The sequence below is a fragment of the Solanum lycopersicum genome, chromosome 2, assembly GCF_036512215.1.
Source record: "Solanum lycopersicum chromosome 2, SLM_r2.1".
In the NCBI taxonomy this organism is placed as follows: Eukaryota; Viridiplantae; Streptophyta; class Magnoliopsida; order Solanales; family Solanaceae; genus Solanum; species Solanum lycopersicum.
In genome coordinates this window covers 65,005,116-65,025,150 of record NC_090801.1, presented here as the reverse complement: position 1 = coordinate 65,025,150, position 20,035 = coordinate 65,005,116, and the positions used below count along the sequence as shown (strand labels likewise).

The following is a 20,035-nucleotide window of genomic DNA, read 5'->3' as shown; positions in this document are numbered from 1 at the left end:
TGTATAAGAATAAGGGCATATATGAGCCACTTTCCTAACGAGGGATATAGCAGCTCCAAATGACAAAGTTGAGAGCTATATCGAATTCTTTTCCCATAAAAAAAATGTAATATTACATGGCAGCGCATGCAGTTCACCTTTTGTATAAATCTAGGTGTTAGTTTTTAAGGGGTATATATATTATACTTTTAAAATGTTTGAGGTAATAGAACTCTCATACAAAATAAATGTGATAGTTGAAAATTGAATAATAAATTGGAGATTTTAGATCATTTTCTCAAAAAATATTTATAGATATACAACCTTCATTAAATTGTGAAATTCGAAAAATCGAAAACAAAGAGATGAAGTGAGGTTTGGGATCCTAAATTACAAAGTGGAAGAATTACTACGTTACTTGTATTTGACTCCTATATTTGATAATACAGGGAGTTGGGAAAGTTGAAAGAGAAGAAATTACACTATATTTTTTCTATGTCAGAAGTGATCAAAGCTATAAGCAAGATTTCGATCAAGTAGAATATTTAAAACTTTTAAGTAATATGTCAGAAGTGATCAAAGCTATAAGCAAGATTCCGATCAAGTAGAATATTTGAAACTTTTAAGTAATATGTCAGAAGTGATCAAAGCTATAAGCAAGATTCCGATCAAGTAGAATATTCAAAACTTTTATGTAAGATGTAAGGATTTAATTCATAAGCAAGCTAAATAATTCTACATTATAGTAAATACTGTTTTTAGCAATAATAAATATACATATTAACAAAGACTAGTGCTGAATCTTTTGTTACTGGTAATATCATCAGACCTAATTTCACTGTAAATTTTAGCGGTATTTACATAAAGAGTGCTAAAATGTAACTGTCTCTAAAAAAACATATTTAGCAAGATTTTTTTTTTTGTGTGTGTAATGCTAGTTGCAAATATAGATATAGATACAAAGATTTTTTACTTTCTTAAACTGTATGACAGATCAAAATAGGACAAACAAATAAAAATGAAGAAGGTAATTAATTAACAAGAAGTTTTACGACCAGCATAGAGTATTCTAAATAATGTGATACATGTACTACAATTTTGTTGGATCAATTCTCTTTTAGGAGAAACGTGATATTACCTATAGAGAGGCAAACCTAGCAATATTTTGGGCCATGATATTTCACGTTAGCTTAGTAGAAGGCAACAAAAGGAAACAACAGAACTTTTTAAGTCTATCTATTTTTTAGCAGGTCCACACATGTCAACACCATGAACCTACTTCCATTATGGGCCTTATATGGCTAACAAAGTATTATCATTATCGTGAAGGGTTAAAAACGAGAAAATTTCATAAATGACCATAGTGTGAGACTTAATTATAAAGCTTAGCTAGCGATAGTTTTGAATAATACTTTGACTGTGTGTCACTTATACAAAGCAGATTTAAAAATTGTTGTATCATTTACACAAGACAAAATTCAGAAACACTTGCTATATATAAAAAATAAGTGTCATGTATAAGTTTGACTGGTTAGGTAGTTATATTATTCATTTTTTAAAAAAAGGAATAGTTGGATATGAAACTCTATTAGATTGAAATGTTTATGACTTCATTTTAATTTGAGATTTTGTTCTTCAATCGAAAAAGGTTTGGACATGATTATCGCCATATCCTTCAATTGTGGCCAGAAAAAAATTAGAGATACTCCCATATATAGTGAAAAACTTGTCTTATAATAATGCCAAATGTAGTTGGTATGTTACATCGATCGACATAAAGGACATATGACTGGGAAAAGAAATTGATAGCATAACAAAATTTTGCAGATATTGTTTATAGCACATTACTTGTCATTCTTATAGATTACCAATTATAAGTATCATGATTTATCTTTAACTATTTATGCTGTTAGTGAAAAGATAATGTGCAATCGCTATCAGTTTTATTCTAAGTTGTGCAGGCTCTTCACTTTTGTTGCTGCAACCATATCGAATACACTACTACGGCCTGCTAACATTAGGTTTTACCAAATCAAAACTAGTTAGGATCGGCTTAGTAATGAATCTTCTCTATCCATTTTGCGTTATATAGCAGCCACAAGACTTTCGGACAAATAAAGTAGTCGGAGAAGAGGATTTCTATTTCATAAGTAACTTGAATGGGGGAAATTAATATTGGTGGAATGAAAATTATGATATGCACCAGAAATCATATGTGAAAATGCAAATTAGTAAAGAAACAAATGATTATTACTATTATTATTAGTTCTCATAATAAATTCAACTGGAATCCAACAACATACATTGAATAGAAAGAAAGAAGCAAAACGGAAAATGCGAACAGTTTCTCACTGTTGACATATACACATTTAGTATCCTTCGGGCTTGTAAGCGATGAAACTGATGCACTGCACTTGACGAACATTGTCGAATCCGATGATACGGACCCATGCCTGTGGGTAAGCCTTCTTTGCCTCCTGCACCTCAGCCAAGACCTGGGTTGCATCAGTGCACCCGAACATGGGCAACTTCCACATGGTCCAGTATCTGCCATCGTAGTATCCTGGTGACTTATGGTTCTCACGGTACACAAATCCGTGCTGCACATGATATCCCACAACACTGTTAACACGACATATCAACATACTAGCTAGTAAATTTTAAAAACAGAGGAGATAGATGTTGACCTCAGTCTCGAATTCCAAGCAAGGAACCCATCCATTTTTCAATAGGTACTCAATTTCGCTGAGCAATTGCTCGTCGGACAAATCAGGAAGGTACGACAGAGTCTCGTACTTCTTCATGTTAATTGGTGGCCACACCTATACAATTATAAATAGTTAAATTAGCTAATCGAGTATAACATTATAGTCAATGAATTTTGTTGTACGTATATATATATACACACACAAACCTGCATGCAACTGACTCTTCCACCGTTGCTAGCAATGGAGGTAATGTCAAGGTTTTGCTTCCTTGAAACAGGGAAAGAAGCGGTGGACTTGAGTCCAGTGAAGGGTGCAACCATGCTAGCTTGTGCACCATTGCCGCGGGTGGCAACAGCTGCTGAGGACATTACTGAAGAAGCCATTGCTGAAATAATTGGTTACTAAGAGGTTATTAGGACGCCTTGTATATATAGTGATAAGGCTTCCTATCTAACGGACAAAAAGAGTTAGCAAACCTCATCTTACAGGAATGGTAACCATTGGATTTTGTGGTTCTTGGCATTACAAAATCAATGGCCACTGAATTTTAACCCCTCACTCGTCCTTATCTCAAACTTCCCATACTGACAAACAAGATATGTTTTTTTTTTCTTTTTTAAAAAATACTTGCAATTTTTTTGTTGCTTTTGCTTTTTCTTTCTGACGAGTTTTTCATTTTTAAAAATAATATCACAAGGTATGTTTGGTATAACTGAAAATATTAACTAAAAAAATAAGGAAAATACTTCCTTTCCATATTGATTGTCGAACACAACCCACCCTGATACCCAGAGTGTTGAGTAAAAATATGTATAAATGTTTTTGTCATAATATTTTTTGATTAATTACATGAAAAAACACACCCTAACACGAAAATAAAGTCTGCAACCCCTGTATTTTGTTTCTTTCTCGTTTGGTTTTGGGCATAGAGTAATTTCTGCGCCATATATTTGAACTGTTAATTCTACAAAGGGAAACTTGGTGAGTAGTACTTTGGGGAAAACTGTTTATGAATGATACTTCACCTTAACTTAGAAGGAATCAACAAGTATGGTACAAACTTCTATTTGGCTGAAATAATCCAACGCCAATTCTGGATTTTCTCAGATAATTATTATATCAATGCATTTTATAGACATATTGCTTTAGATCCATCGAAAACAGTCTCTCCACCTTTACAAAATAGGAATAAAGTTGTGTATACACTTATGTATAGTTATACTTCCTTATATGAAATACATAGTACAAAAGTTTGATGAGCCCATTTCTGATAATTCTTACTTTATAGAGTATTGTTAACCTGGAAAGGATAATTACATATGAAGTATTTAGTGTATTAATGTCATTTCACTGATTATTGCAGGTTACTTCACATCTTCCATTTTACCTATGCTATGAAGCAACTTATCTCTAATTGAATTTCATTCCAAAGATGTGATTTTAGAGCTCGATGGGAACTTTGGTTTCTGGACCTGTGCAAGTCTCAATTCCAAGTATACCCTCAGTGCGAACTTTGCTTTCTGGACCATTGGAAGTCATAATTCCTATCTGTCTAAGACAGAGAGATTAATTTCAAATCAACGATTTATTGACCTAAGAATTTGTTACTCCTAAGGCAACTCAAGTCATCAATCAATCAAATAAGTCTTGTACATGTATCCATTTCACTCTACTTGGATGTTGTACATAGTATGGTGTATATAAACTATATATACCCAAAAGAAGAAAGACAAGTACTACATTTTCCAACAGAAGGAGTCGTTTGTTAAGGATATATCAATTTCATAATCTTAAGGGGAAATTCAAGTTTAGCTAGAGTAGTCCAGAGGAGGAGGGGTTGATGTACTCTTTTGTCGAGCTTATGCAGGCAATTGCATAGAGAATGGAAGATATTACTTGGATAAATTATAAGAAACTGATATACATACATTACAAGTTTCAGAAGCAGATTAGTATTAAAACAAATGCCATTAATTCAAAAGATGAAGGGAACACAACAAAGTAAAATTACTACAGTTTCTCCAGAGAAAAACTTTAAGGAGGATTCAAACAAGCTTCCCCTAAATACATAGGGTCAGTTATACATTACATAATTAAAAATTGGCATTTTAGTATCCTTCGGGCTTGTAAGCGATGAAACTGATGCACTGCACTTGACGAACATTGTCGAATCCGATGATACGGACCCATGCCTGAGGGTAAGCCTTCTTTGCCTCCTGCACCTCAGCCAAGACCTGGGTTGCATCAGTGCACCCAAACATGGGCAACTTCCACATGGTCCAGTATCTGCCATCGTAGTATCCTGGTGACTTATGGTTCTCACGGTACACAAATCCGTGCTGCACATGATATCCCACAACACTATTAACACAACATATCAACACACTAGCTAATATATAAATTTTAAAAACAGAGGTTAACCTCAGTCTCGAATTCCAAGCAAGGAACCCATCCATTTTTCAATAGGTACTCAATTTCGCTGAGCAATTGCTCGTCGGACAAATCAGGAAGGTACGACAGAGTCTCGTACTTCTTCATGTTAATTGGTGGCCACACCTATACAATTATAAATAGTTAAATTAGCTAATCGAGTATAGCATTATAGTCAATGAATTTTGTTGTACATATATATATATACACACACAAACCTGCATGCAACTGACTCTTCCACCGTTGCTAGCAATGGAGGTAATGTCAAGGTTTTGCTTCCTTGAAACAGGGAAAGAAGCAGTGGACTTGAGTCCAGTGAAGGGTGCAACCATGCTAGCTTGTGCACCATTGCCGCGGGTGGCAACAGCAGCTGAAGAAACTATAGAGGAAGCCATTGTTGACAATAATTGGTCTCTAGTATCCCCTTGTATATATAATGATGATAAGGTTTCACCTAAAGCAATAACCTCATCTAAGAGCAACCATAACCATTGGATTATGTGGCTCTTGACATTTCAAAATTAATAGCCTCTGAAATTACACACTCCTTATCTTAAAGTTCCCAAACTAATGAATAGGACATGTTTTATTCAATATTTTTTTAAAAATACAGTTTAAAAAAGAAAAAAAAATTGATGAAAAAACTCATAGAGGTATGTGTCTTTGACAATTTCTTCAATTGAAAAGATTTAATATAGATGACTATATTGTTTGGGATTTTTGTTACTTGATAGGTTGTTCAAATCTTTTCTTCAGTTTTGGCAAAACTTCGCTTGAGATATTTAGGTGAATTGTGTAAAGATGATGCCAGATGTGGTCATTATGCTACATAATTTATAGATATAATATACCTTTTTTAGCATACAAGACAAACAAAAGAGGAAAAGAAAGACTATAAACTAATTAGAATTTTTATAATATCAAATTAAATGATGACTTAAGCCACCTTACTACAGCAAATTTCTGTTATTGTCTCCTCCCATTTAGGCTGTTTTGATACTCATTAATCCCTTTTTCGTAATTTATAACATTTACTTTAAAAAATATCTGTTAAAAAATAAAATGACATATTTTTTAATTTAACAAATATTTAGTAATAATATCAATGTTTTGCTAATATTGGATTTCATTTATTTGATAAAAAGTTCATAAAAGGGTACTTTTATTTTTTAAAGATTATTTTTGGAACTTTATTGATACAAAAATTGTACAAATTCTTTATACATCAATAATAATAACACATTATTTCCCATCTTGTATTCCTTTTAAGCAATTATAAGAAGTATCCATTAACATCCAATTTTGTATCACTTATTCTCTAATTTATTTCTTTACGCTTTTTAGTTATTAATAATTTATTCTGAATCATTATTATAATTTTTTACTATTTTTCGTATATGGTAGCGCTATTATTTTTTCTCTATATAGTTGCGTTGATTATCCATATTACTCCATTTTGTTGCCATTTAATCATCCTTGTTTAATTTCATTATTAGAATTATTACTTTCAACTCATATTCTGAAGTCCAAAGAAATTATTTCCTCAAAGGAAAATGCCTTTAAAATTGGCTGCCCAGAAAATATGTTGAGCCCATATCTATTTTGTAACCATTTATGGCCCATCTTCTCTACCCGCAATTGCCATTTTAACCCATTTTTCGACCCGCAATTGCCAAACACTATTTTCCAATTCTTCTTCCGTTCCTACAACGCTAATTGCCCAAAGTATTGTTGTGCATTCTCTCTTTTCCACTCACTAATTTGCAGATACCTACAACAGGTTACATCTTCAATCTTTTTTCTGTAATTAGGGCTACTTTCAGATTTTAATTTTTTTTTTGTGTGAACTCAATTGTGTATGTTGTAGTCAAATTTTTTTTGTGTTATGTTGCCAGTACCTGTTGATTACATTTTGTTAGGAGAAGTTCCGGTGAAGAGTAAATTGTTCTTTTTATAGTGTTGCTGTCTTCTAATTTATCTATTTTCTCTGTTCTATACTGTTTTGGTTATGCTTTTTCCAAATTGATTATGCTTGAATTCTGATTAAACTGAATGGAATAAGCATGTGGGTTCTCCCATTCTTCCACATGGAGCTCTTTCATTACGCGCCCAAATGGAAAAAGAGAAGTTCTTTTTTTTTTTTTGATTTTGTTCATCTTTATTCCTGTCGTGCATTGCTGTAGAAAGTATTGAATCAGCTGGAATATATTCCAATCATGTAGTATCTGGCATACCCCCACTTTGTGAGATTTCTCGGGTATGTTGTATGTTGTTGTTGCTGTTGTAGTATCTCTCATACCAGAAGATGCGCACCACTTCTGTTCTCTGGCTATTGTGTTTGATAGCATTCTTAAGAAAAGCAAGACTTTCTGTTTGGATGTTACTGACCTTCTTAACAAGTTTATTTTTAACTTGGACCATTTTTCACTTCATGTTGATCTACATGCGTTTCTCGTGTGAAGTATATGATGAAGTACGATTTCTCTAAAGTCTTGTTTCTCTTTCTGTACCAGTCAAGTCGAGGTTTCAGATGAATGCTAATATTCGAAAGTTCCGAAATCTTTCAACTGCTTTGGATCATAGTTTCAAGTCAAGATGGCTCTTGCATCACTATTGCCTCCTGCACCATGGTCCAGACACTATGGAGGAACTATTGGATAGACATGTGGTCAAAAAGGAGAAGAACCTTGATGATGACGAGAACGAGCTCCTAAATAGACAACGACTCACTAGCAGTCGACGCGAGGCTCTAAGTCTCTACCGAGATGTCATCCGCGCAACCCGCTTCTTCATGTGGGCCAACTCTCAAGGCATTCCCTGGCGGGATGTTCTTAGAGAAAATGTCCGAAAAGAGTTCGAGGAGGCACAATTTGAGAGAGATCCAGAGGTCATCACCAGGTTGCTTATTGGAGGTCGGGATGCTCTGGAAGCTGCTTTGGATAAACTTGCTGAGAAACAAAAGCAAGAAATTGAAAAGCAACGCGGCAATTCAAATGCTCCTTGATATTCTGGTTAGTCGAATTTTTTTCTATTAACTAACACCCATCAAATAACAGGTTTTTTTAGAACAGTATCTATACGATATATTACCACATACAGGATGACGTTAACTTCAGTTTCTTTTAGCATCGAGTATTTTTACATTTATTCTTCAGATAAGTTTGTTCTTGGAACTGAATTCTTAGATAAGATTGTTATTGAAACTGGTTGGGTGATTGCTTGATCTGAAGTAGGGTTCAAGTTTAAAGGCTGATTGGTTGACTTTTATAATACATACTTAAAATCTGTAATACAGACAGACTTTTGTCCAGTGGGACTCAAATGAATAAAGTGTGGCTGATTTTGCAGGAACATTACAATTAGCCGAACTTCTTTGTGTTGGATAAAATGCACAACAGGAAACACTAATAAGTTTGTGTCCCTTATAAAAGATCGATGGATGGCCATATTAATCAATCAGGAAAAAGTAGAAAGCTAACAATTTGACATGTTGTGTGTCTTCTTTGCGCTACAATATCATGGATTTGTTTGAATGATAGTAATTTGCAGTTCATAATGGTTATGATTTATCTTCTTATCATAAGTTTGGAAGTTGAAAATATTGTCATTATTGTTAGGCATGTTTATTTGATGATTGTACGTCTTTTTTGCAATCAAACTTAATAGCATCTATTATGCATTACTAGTACTTTTCAGTGCATAGTTTGAATTGTAAATGTAGGTTGACAAGCGGAAAAAGAAGCTTTATTTTTGGAGTAAATAGCTTTCATTGTGTAGAATTAGAAGTAGATCAATGAGATGGAGAATTAAAACCATGTTCATGAGCTCGCAAAGTTTGGTATTGCTCACAATTGAAAACTCATCACCGTCCTTGATAATGGTGGGGTGGAGGTCGTGGAAAATATTATTGTTTGAAGCTTATTTATGTCATTTCCACAATCAAAGTACTAGTAGGCTGGGTTACATCACAATCCTGATGTGATATTTAAGTCACTCCCTTCTTTCTCAATTGTTGATTGATATTCAGCTATGCTGATTGTGCAGGTGTTATGAAATGTATAGTGATAGTTCAAGAACCATAACAAGTGAATCTCTTCTGCCAACCCAAATTCTCCAAGCGTAACTCGCTTCCCAGTTCCCACCACTCTGAATGAACACATTGTCGTGATGTCTCGATGGACGATCTTAGGGCTCTGACAATGAAGAAAGTTCAAACCTTCCAGACTCTGCCTGCCTCTGACAATGAAGAAAATTCAAATCTTCAAGAATCTTCCTGCCCCAATTTTTGTTACTCGCCAAATCAATAGCAACGCCATTATCGTACTTTGACCAATACTTTTTCAAGCTGCCTGAGGGGAATGACTCTGTGATCATGTAGAGAGTTTTGGACTTGGGACCGAACTAATAAGAGAAGCATTTCATAACCTTTTCATGGTTAAACAACTTCAACAGAATAGCTTCAGCGAAGAATTTGTCAGTTTCTTTTTTTAATGCTTCATCATATTCTCTGCAAAAAACATTTGTTTCCCACTCAATTTCAATTTCCTCTCGTGGGATTTCACACAATATGTTGTTGTAGTAGTTATACCAATGTACACTTCTTTGGAACCAATGCATGCTATTTTTTTATTATTATTTTTGTTGAGAATTTATACCACTAGATAGATGTCTACTCGTCTTTTATTAATAGTTTAAATAAATATCCTCAACAGGGAAAAGTACAAGAAAGTTAGGATGAACACTCTCAAACTGTGGGATAGTAATGGATATGCTTCTTTAAAAAACGTACTAAAAATGTCCTGCTATTCTTTCCAACTATAGACAGAAACTTTAAGAGATGAAATCAATTTGCGAACCCTGCACTGTCTCGTGTAAATAATCGTATAATTAAAATATGACTACAATAGCAACAAATTAAAATTGGTCTATTTCTAAGCAGCGCATACAATGAGGCCATTGCCATGGAGTATGGCTGGAGTGAAGTAATCTAAAGCCAAATCCAAGTTTGTGGTGCTAGCTAGCTGATAGAATATGATAGAATCGATAATTCATGTTTTGATGATAGACAAGAAGCACAAATAATCAATAGCAAATGTACGCAGCAAAAGAAGCCAAGATCGAGTAAAATGAAATGGATTAGCCAAGTAATCAAGAAAATAGAGTTATTTGTCAAAGCCAAAAATAATATATTAAAGGTATAAGTTGATACAAATAAGGAAAACCTTAAATATATTATTAAGGAAGGAAGTTGTATATAATAAGGATTGTACTTTAAAAGGGAATCCTTGTTTAATAATAACTTCCTTACCTTATCTGAGGACTGAAGGCAAAAGGAACTCTATAAGAAGAAAAAGACGCGTATGAAGAATACGACGACTTCACGCAGAGAACAAGGGAGAATTATTCATCAAATTGAAGTCTTCAAGGTTGATAGGATTACTACGTGGGTTTGACTCTTTGTAGGGTTGAGTCTTAGTAAGAGTTGTAACAAAAGGTGGGTTTGGCCTTTTGGAGAGATCGATTGGAGTCAATCGAGGGAGTAGTAGAGATAAGACTTTTGATTATTGAGTTGTAATCACAAAATCTTATAGTTGAATTAATAAAACAAGGTTTTTCCTTCCTTGAGTGAGGAAGGTTTTTAATTCAATAAGTGTTTGTATCTTTACTACACGAACCTGGTTCGTGTTCTGGGTAAGGTTTCTTCACTAGCTATATAAATAAACCACAAATTAAGCAATTTTTCAGAAAGAGATTAGTAAAGAAACAAATATCATTAATATAGTTCTTGTAAACTTGATTGAAATTCGAATTAATCATACACGGAATAAAAAGATGGAAAACAAGGGAAAATGAATACAATTTCTCAAGGGAAAACCCAAAGGAGAATTCAAACAAACTGTCCCTATAAACATAGGGCAATTAGTTTTTCTAGAACTTAGTATCCTTCGGGCTTGTAAGCGATGAAACTGATGCACTGCACTTGACGAACATTGTCGAATCCGATGATACGGACCCATGCCTGTGGGTAAGCCTTCTTTGCCTCCTGCACCTCAGCCAAGACCTGGGTTGCATCAGTGCACCCGAACATGGGCAACTTCCACATGGTCCAGTATCTGCCATCGTAGTATCCTGGTGACTTATGGTTCTCACGGTACACAAATCCGTGCTGCACATGATATCCCACAACACTGTTAACACGACATATCAACATACTAGCTAGTAAATTTTAAAAACAGAGGAGATAGATGTTGACCTCAGTCTCGAATTCCAAGCAAGGAACCCATCCATTTTTCAATAGGTACTCAATTTCGCTGAGCAATTGCTCGTCGGACAAATCAGGAAGGTACGACAGAGTCTCGTACTTCTTCATGTTAATTGGTGGCCACACCTATACAATTATAAATAGTTAAATTAGCTAATCGAGTATAACATTATAGTCAATGAATTTTGTTGTACGTATATATATATACACACACAAACCTGCATGCAACTGACTCTTCCACCGTTGCTAGCAATGGAGGTAATGTCAAGGTTTTGCTTCCTTGAAACAGGGAAAGAAGCGGTGGACTTGAGTCCAGTGAAGGGTGCAACCATGCTAGCTTGTGCACCATTGCCGCGGGTGGCAACAGCTGCTGAGGACATTACTGAAGAAGCCATTGCTGAAAACCAAGTGCTTATCTTGAACTCAAGAGGGTTATTGCTTTCTAGTCTCTCCCTCTATATATAATGATAAGGTTTCACTTAACTTTCCCATCTAACGGACACAAATTAACCAACCCATTTGTAACCATTGGATCATGCCCTTGTTCACATTTCAAAAGTAGAATTTTATCGAATCTATTAAGTAGAATTATAACTCCATCTTAATGACATTAATTTGGGCGTGGAGGGTGGGTGAGCTATAATAATAATTAGATATATTAATTAAGCCACAAGAAAGGGTGCCACGTGTCAGAATGAGAATAGTCTTATCTCATCCTAAAAGGGGTAAGGAATGAGTGAAAATGGTTGGTTAATTTCATTTTGGGTCAGTGTTTTATTTGTTTTGTTGTCATTCTGAATTTATATTGGCTGCTACTTTGTAGCCGTTTTGCTTGCATTTGGAGACCATTCCTTTGGGCAGACACATTCAGATTTTCTTTTGTTTCCATGCAAATCATTTTATTTTTTTTGTAATTTCAAGTTCAAAATCAAATATTGTTCCTTGGTTGCAACTTGGAAATGTTCTTATCCTTTGTATGTGTGGAACATAACATCTCCTAGTTTCTATATATATGAAAAGGTTTTCTTTTATTTCCAATAAAAAACAATTAAAAAATCAGGTAGTTTATTATTTCTTATATTTTAGACCAAATAAATTAGAACAAGTAATTTTCCGTAGTTTCCTGTATAATGGATTTTTTTTCTCGAATTTTTCTCTTAGCGACCCCAAGAAGCAAGATTGATGTTGTCTAATTAGATCACGAATTACAAATGTACGAAAAAGTTTTACCGCTATGTCACGTAGCAATCCACATTGGTGTAATAAAACCAAAGAATCAACGATAATAACAGAACGTTCGAAATAATCAACTTATTTACCAAGCAATCACACGAAATCAAACAATTACAATTTTTGTGGTAAATAGAAATCATAATTAACGCATACTAGTAACAAACGACTATATACTTTTTTTTTTCTTTTAGTACATTGAAAAATACTAAATAAAAATATTAAAATTTTCTACAAGCTATATAGCTAAAATCTGTCTGGCACAAAAAGTCCATTCACTCAATCATATGGTTTATTACTTGCAAGCTTTTATGTTTTTCTACCTAACCTTTATTTGTCAGAAGTTTATGTATTTATATAGCACAAAAACTAGCTTCTCAAATTAATTGTAATTATATTTTTTACAAGTGACCTTATAAATATCTTGTTGAATGGACAAATAAGTAATTTAATGCTAGGTTAGATATTTTATTTTAAGTATTTCATTTTCTACCATGAAGCTTGTGACCTACCAGAACTTTATTCATTGTAACCAATAAGTGCATTAAGTTGACTTCTAAAATGTAAGGCATCAAAAAGGGTGAAATAGTTTCTTTAAGATTCAATTTTAAATTACATCAATAATAATGTGAAAAATATTACGATTAGACTTTTATATAATAATACTAGTACTTTTATATACTATTCTTAGTACTTAACACTTCGTTTAAATGATATGTCCTACTTCAAAATGACAATAAGAACAAAAATAAAAAATCAGAATATGTATACTACAAAAAAGTTCTGTTATGAAAATATGCACTAGGTGAACAATCAATCTTATTTTAATCATGTTTGAATTTAAAATGAATTCAATGTTTGTAGAGTTGGTATAAATTAAGAGAGTTTGAAATACTATTTATAATAGTTATTTTATGTTATATATAAATATATGTACTCTATGATGATAAAGATAAATTTTTTTTTTTGGTAATAACTGAAAATATTACCATTGCAACAACAAGAACATTTTACAGAATTAAGGAACATTCGGTATCACCAGTCACCACCCCCTTCTAGGGAGGTTGCAGCAAGTATCTAGACCTCGAGCAAAAACAAAACAACAAAAAAATCAAACAAGCCATACCAACAATCTATTTACAAATTCTAGACACTAAGTTAATGCATCTATGAGCTCTTTTTGAACAGTGTAACATATTTATCCTCTCCCTAATCTTTCTTTGTATTTGTGCTATAACAAAACTCGTATTTACATGCATGTTTCTAAAAAGCTTCATGTTCCTTGCTCGCCAAGTGTGATAAATCATAGCACCATAAATTACCACAGCTACTTTTTTTTTGGAACCCCTTCCATTTTCTTCTTTGGAACAACTATAGAGTTTGTATTACTCCCTTCTGTAGCAAGTACTACTTTCTTTATGATATGTTTTTTTAAGAACATTTCACACAATTTTTTATATTAAATTTGAGATGTATTTGACTATTGTGATAATGATTTCCACATAAATGCTTTCATTTAAACAGATATATTTTTGCATGTGTGATCAATGATTTGGATGTATATATATGCACAATCCCAAAAGTATAATTTGATGAAAAAAAATTCATTTTCGCAATCTACATTAAATGTGACAATATGTTGTACTCTGAAATAAATTATAAGACTAATTCAACTTCTACGTCTACTCTCAAACTTATAGATTCTTTAGATAACTTGATGCCTAAAATATAATATTCTTTCAGTTATAAAAAGAATAATTCAATTTCCTTTTTAAAAAGAATGACTCATTTTATTTTATTTTATTTTTTGTAATATTTTAATTTTACACGTGACATGTTTAAGATCACAAAATTACAGAGTATTTAATATATTTGACATAATTTTAATTTAGAACTACAAAATTTAAAAATCTTATTTTTTTTTTCAAACTCCATTCCAAATCAAGCTGGACAGTTCTTTTTTAAAAGCTACAATGTCCCACTATATGCAAAATTTATGAATATTCCCATATTTTCAAAACTGTGTTAAGACATGATACTAATGGAAGGTGCAAAATGTTTGCGTTATTACTACAATAAAAAATGATTATTAGTGGCATTTAATTTTTAATTGTTGTTAAATATGTATTTTTAGCGGTAATTGTCACTCTTTGTATATGTCCCTAAAGCCTTTAGTAACATTGGTTCTAATGACACTTAACTTGTACCGATAAAGACTTTAACACTCTATATTAATGTCAATATTTTATGCTGCTAAAAACTATTTTTATTATAGCGTATGTAAATATATGCACTACAAGATTCTTGAACTAAACTGTTTTAATTTTAACAAAGATGTCTACTTCACTAGCATGTCAGATTTTACTCTCTTAATTACTTGTTGAACAAAGAGCAACGAGACCGAACAATGTATAAGAGCAAGAAAAAATAAATATCAGCAAATGAAATTAAGAACGGAGTCAACATGTACCTGCCAAAAAAAAGTGAATGACACAACGGAGTCTGACATGAGGTGTCTAAAATGAACAAAATTTAGTTAAAGTGTTTAAGTGAAAATTGCTATCAACTTTAAGGGATCACCGAACTCTAAGGGATCACCAATGAATTAAGCCAATTTAATTTGTTGAGCGCGAGCGCATACAATCTACCATGATTGTACGTATGCGTAGATATTGTGAAGGACTAACACATTGGTGGCCACTTAAGTCGTGTGTAACACCGATGACCCAATGGCTTGGCCAAGTTGTTTAACCTAGGGCTAAACTACAAAGATGCCCAAGAATTAGATACTCCAATACTAGATTTGTTTGGGATCCGGGTTGAGTAGAGTGTGTTTTGGAAAAATTATATTATGATAAAGTAATCTTCTAGAGTTTAAACTTCTCATTTCTACTCTCATCTCTATCCTTATTTACTTGTTACTTTCATTGTAATTCAAGAGTTCAAGTGTTGTTTTTGTTAATTTGGTTATCTTATTATATAATGTTTTGAGTATTTGTGTTGAGAATTTGATTTTTAGTTTCACACACTCAATGACAACATGTCAAAATGGCAAATTAAATAAAGACATGTGACATATATGTCGAAAAATAATTTTTAAATAATGACTTGTATAAAAAAAATGGTCAATCACTCAATAACATTTTAGTCATTTTAACATATCTATACATAATACGTATTGAAAAATTAGTGTGTAATAATATTGCTGAATTATTTTTATTGCATTTGATTGAAGATATTAACTAAATCATGTGAGAATTTATCTATACTATGATGATATGGCCTAGGGACTCTCTGAACCAGATATGGAATGTTATATCTATACTCAGACCAGCTAAAATCTGTCTGGCACAAAAAGTCCGTTTACTACTTGCACTTTTGTCACTCTGTACATGATCTTATCTAAGCATTCATACAAACAAACAAGTCACTCTGTACATGCTGTGTGCCATCATCCAAGCACTAGGAGAACTCATGAATTTAGATGGGAGCAACTGTGCCGAACTTCTCCTTTCGATCCAGTAACAACACCAAAATTGGACATTTTAGCCATGGCATGAGCAAACTCTGTTCTAAATATATTCCCATCATCAATAGCGTAATCTGTCGCTGCTGCAGCAGTCTTCTCATTAGCCATCAACTGTTGATCAGCAAACAACAGCCCTCTTCCTCTCATCAAAGTCTTGTAGTAGTGATTATTTAATGAAGTCGCAATTGATACACTCAGACCCCTAGCTGTATCTGTATGTTCATCATTCAACATATTGCTGATGGTGTTGTTGTCGTCTGGACACTTCCGCCTCAACTCTTCAAGAAAGTAGGGAGGAATTGTTGGATCAGGTAAACCTGTCCCCGTGAAATTACTGAGCCTGGGCCGAATAAATTGACAGCCAATCCTCCCAATATTATGTGCTCCTTCAAATGATAAAACAACAAAAAATGATAGAATTTCAGAATATGTATAATCCAGAAAAGGTGCACTGAAGATTAAAGTTGTGGGATTAGAAAGGTTACCAAGGAGGGCCACTGTTTCCCTCTCATCAAATCCTCTGACCGAAAATAGCCTAAGAGTTTCACTGAAATTCCCATTTGGTCGTGGAATTTCAGCCATCGCCTTATCAAAGAATGACTCCTTACTGTCCCTTCTGCCTGTAAGCACAGGATAATATGGTCCACCAGCCTAAAAAATCTAGGAAAATCAGCATGTGAGAGCGAAGGAGGAATATTAAAGAATAGGAAATCAGCATGACAAAAAAGCCAATTTGGTTCGAAAAGCTACATGGTCCCATTATACGAACAGTTTATGAATATTCCCATATTTTCAAAACTGGGTTGTTAACATATGATACCACTGAAAGGTGCAAAATGTTCTGTTATGTAAATATGCACTACAAGATTGTTGAACTATACTATTTTAAGAAAGATGGTACACATGCTAGTGTATGAGTTGTCTATTTTACTAGCTAGCCAGATTCTACTCTCTTAATTACTTCTTGAACAAGGAACACTGAGACAGAACCATGTAAAATAGAAAGTACTAAGAGCAAGAACAAAGATATCAGCAAATGAACTTAAGATGTTGGACAGTAAGAAACAAAGGATATGGCCAAATTCATACCAAAACTATGCCATCTCTTGTTGCCAGGACAAGGATATCAGAACAAGAGACAACCCCAGGGCATTCCTCCTCAATTTCATCCTTTATCGTGTCAATGAAGTTGAAGCCTTTCAGCGTCCTGTTTGGGATGGCCTCACGTTCAACAGTCCCATTCTCATTTCTATCAGCTAGCAGAACGGATGCATCACAACCCTGAAAATCAATAGGATAGATAATTCATAGGCTGGAAACTCTATCATATCGAAAAAAGAAAAACCATTCTATGTCTAATATCATTTCTGACTTCCTTATCACCTCTGCTTTTTCACAAGTAATCACATTCACCCTCTTTCTGTTATCAAAGGAAATCCGGGAAAGGAGTGTGGATGCATACACAGATGGATATAACTACAGGTAAATATGCATCGAAAAATTTACAGAAAATCAACAAGCAGAGACATAAGTGATGCTCTGGTGAAACAAGCGAGAATTGCAATATATGTGTTTATCTGTGTCCCCAACTCAAAGCCAAGAAAACTGGATCAGCTAAAATCTCCATCTGAATCAAACAAAGAACACAAGGCACAATGATACATGACAGCATATGAAGAACCGCATGTGCTTAATGTTCAAGATCACACGGCTAATTTTTAAAAGAAAAAATCCACAAGTCCGTCAAAGAAATGCAAGTGCATCAGGAACCAATTTCAAATATGAAGAAATACAAAATCCAAAAAAGTATAGTTGATACACATCTGCATGGACAAAACCACAGATAAATCAACATAGAGCTATATTTTGAATTCATTAACAACACACTTGACACTTCTGTAAGACGTAAGTAGGGAGAGATGATAGGAACTGGTCCACTTGGAGCATTAAAGGCCATTGACACAAAAAAGAATAAGACAAGTGACAAGCTACAGAAAGTTCACACAATGCAACATACCAAAAATCAAAGGCTTATTAAAGAAATATCTACAATGCTATAAGAGTAATAAATAAAATGAATTCACATCCAACATGCATGAAATGTGAACAGAGAAATAATAGTGACAGAAGGCTGGAAGTACTTGGAACTATTTTGTGTTCATCAGGGTTAAATGCATTAGAGATAGTAGAACCAAAAAAGGCTAAGAACTAACTGCATAGAATAACAGAAAGAAAGACACAAAAGAGATCGATACTTGTTGTTTTCTTGGTAGTCAGAAAATCAATCGACAATTATTGAAGTGGCACAACATGTGGAAGCGAACCTCATCTACATTAGACTTGCTTCCAAAATTAGAAGTGAACATTACAGCATAAGGTAAATGTACATAGAAATGTTTTCAGAAATCAACAAGCACAGACAGAAGTGATGCTCTGGTGAAACTAGCGAGAACAACAATGCATGTGTTTATCTCTGTCCCCGAACTCAAAACTAGATCAGCTAAAACCTCCATCTGAACCAGACGAAGAACACAATGCGCAAAGACGCATATAACATATGAAGAATCACAAATCCATGATGTTCAAGATCACACTGCTAATTATAAAGAAGAAAACATCCACAAGTGTGTCAAAGAAAAATGCAAGTGCATCAGGAACCGATGCGAAATATATGAAGTAATACAAAATCCACAAAATATTGTCAGTAGACATCTAGATGACCAAACCACATAAATAAACAGTAGATAATTCAGCATAAAACGTCAATCTCCTTTCCGCTTCGTCCTAGACGTTTTCTTTAACCTTCATAGCTCTAAGTTCTTGCTTAATCCTAATCACCCAAAAAGAGAAGAAAAAGAAAACCTAAAGGCTCTGTGATCTAATGTGTACACAAAGTATTCATTCAGTTGCATGAAGTGTACCCCAATGAAACCTCATTAAAGAACTCATGATGCACATATCAAGAATCATAAAATGTAACAAAATGAAAAGAGAAGAGAAATTTTACAAATTGAAGAACAACCAGAAATTGGGAAACAAAAGGAAAAAAAAGAGAGACTAAAATGAATGCATCATCAAAGGATGGAGAGTACCCCAATGAAACAATCATGGAACATTAGGCGTAATAGTTGTGCTGGGGCATTGTGTTGCAGCTTGACAATTGTCTTCATCTTTGACCACACAATGCCCTCAAGATCCTCACATTTCTCATCATAATAATTGTATCTGAGTTGAAAAGGGAATCCAGAGGCACTTCCTGGATCAACCTCTGGTTGCGCCGCCACTGTAGTCACAGGGCAGATAACCAAGAATGAGAAAACCGCCAGTAAAACACAGTTCCTGCTAAACATTTCGAAATGGATGAAGAGATTGGCGTGGACTGACACCTGACTCGCCTTCTAATCTACACCACCACTCTATATATACAGAGAGAGAAGTAGGTAGCGCCAAAATTTGAAACAGAAAAAACGGATATAACAAGTTTTTCATCCCAAACTGAGACATTGCCATATCAGTATTGACGACAAATTCGTCTAAACTCAGAAATGGTGGAAGCGATTTGGAGGAATTGGGGAAAATTGTGTACAGCTAATGAAGACGACTAAAGATGGTCCCTTATCTTTCGGATTAAATATAAAATAACCCTTTAACTAATCTCTTTTCTTTTAGTTTGTCAAAAATAAATTTTTTTTTAATATGGTGAATTTTGCAATTTTTTATTTTCCTCTATTCAGCAATATTAAATTGTTATCGTGATTAAGAAATAATAAATAATAGAGATGATTTTATCAAATTAGATTTTTATTAAATATAAATCATTTAAATATTAAAGAATAAATAATATTTAATTATACAAATTAAATAGATATAACATGATAAATCATTCATTAATTTTAT

At 33.6% G+C, this 20,035-nt stretch overlaps 5 protein-coding genes across 6 annotated transcripts; 1 reads left to right on the top strand and 4 right to left on the bottom strand.

Moving 5' to 3' along the window:
- Positions 1 to 2,207: 2,207 nt before the first annotated feature.
- On the bottom strand, positions 2,208 to 3,139 carry LOC138341862 (ribulose bisphosphate carboxylase small subunit, chloroplastic 3). Its single transcript, XM_069293896.1, has 3 exons — positions 2,894 to 3,139; positions 2,667 to 2,801; positions 2,208 to 2,579 (listed from the first exon to the last, which is right to left on the bottom strand). The coding sequence occupies exons 1-3, from the start codon at positions 3,068 to 3,070 to the stop codon at positions 2,349 to 2,351; spliced, it is 543 nt and encodes a 180-aa protein (XP_069149997.1). The 5' UTR covers positions 3,071 to 3,139; the 3' UTR covers positions 2,208 to 2,348.
- Positions 3,140 to 4,563: 1,424 nt separating this feature from the next.
- On the bottom strand, positions 4,564 to 5,540 carry RBCS4 (ribulose bisphosphate carboxylase small chain 3B, chloroplastic-like). The gene is made up of 3 exons (NM_001309210.1): positions 5,336 to 5,540; positions 5,109 to 5,243; positions 4,564 to 5,026 (listed from the first exon to the last, which is right to left on the bottom strand). The coding sequence occupies exons 1-3, from the start codon at positions 5,510 to 5,512 to the stop codon at positions 4,796 to 4,798; spliced, it is 543 nt and encodes a 180-aa protein (NP_001296139.1). The 5' UTR covers positions 5,513 to 5,540; the 3' UTR covers positions 4,564 to 4,795.
- Positions 5,541 to 6,828: 1,288 nt separating this feature from the next.
- Positions 6,829 to 9,725, top strand: LOC101268635 (complex1_LYR-like protein). The gene is made up of 3 exons (NM_001347595.1): positions 6,829 to 6,897; positions 7,631 to 8,128; positions 9,162 to 9,725. The coding sequence occupies exon 2, from the start codon at positions 7,648 to 7,650 to the stop codon at positions 8,119 to 8,121; it is 474 nt and encodes a 157-aa protein (NP_001334524.1). The 5' UTR covers positions 6,829 to 6,897; positions 7,631 to 7,647; the 3' UTR covers positions 8,122 to 8,128; positions 9,162 to 9,725.
- Positions 9,726 to 10,869: 1,144 nt separating this feature from the next.
- On the bottom strand, positions 10,870 to 11,828 carry RBCS3 (ribulose-1,5-bisphosphate carboxylase small subunit). Of its 2 annotated transcripts, none has more exons than XM_069293133.1 (3): positions 11,598 to 11,828; positions 11,378 to 11,505; positions 10,870 to 11,283 (listed from the first exon to the last, which is right to left on the bottom strand). In XM_069293133.1, the coding sequence occupies exons 1-3, from the start codon at positions 11,772 to 11,774 to the stop codon at positions 11,046 to 11,048; spliced, it is 543 nt and encodes a 180-aa protein (XP_069149234.1). In that variant the 5' UTR covers positions 11,775 to 11,828; the 3' UTR covers positions 10,870 to 11,045. The 2 variants fall into 2 exon arrangements, with proteins under 2 accessions (XP_069149234.1, NP_001334840.1); NM_001347911.1 differs by having other exon boundaries at positions 11,053 to 11,283; positions 11,371 to 11,505; positions 11,598 to 11,774.
- A 3,957-nt stretch (positions 11,829 to 15,785) lies between these two features.
- Positions 15,786 to 19,747, bottom strand: LOC101254970 (putative Peroxidase 48). The gene is made up of 4 exons (XM_004233664.5): positions 19,231 to 19,747; positions 17,228 to 17,419; positions 16,624 to 16,789; positions 15,786 to 16,524 (listed from the first exon to the last, which is right to left on the bottom strand). Exons 1-4 carry the CDS (start codon positions 19,486 to 19,488, stop codon positions 16,082 to 16,084), a joined length of 1,059 nt encoding a protein of 352 aa, XP_004233712.1. The 5' UTR covers positions 19,489 to 19,747; the 3' UTR covers positions 15,786 to 16,081.
- Positions 19,748 to 20,035: the final 288 nt, after the last annotated feature.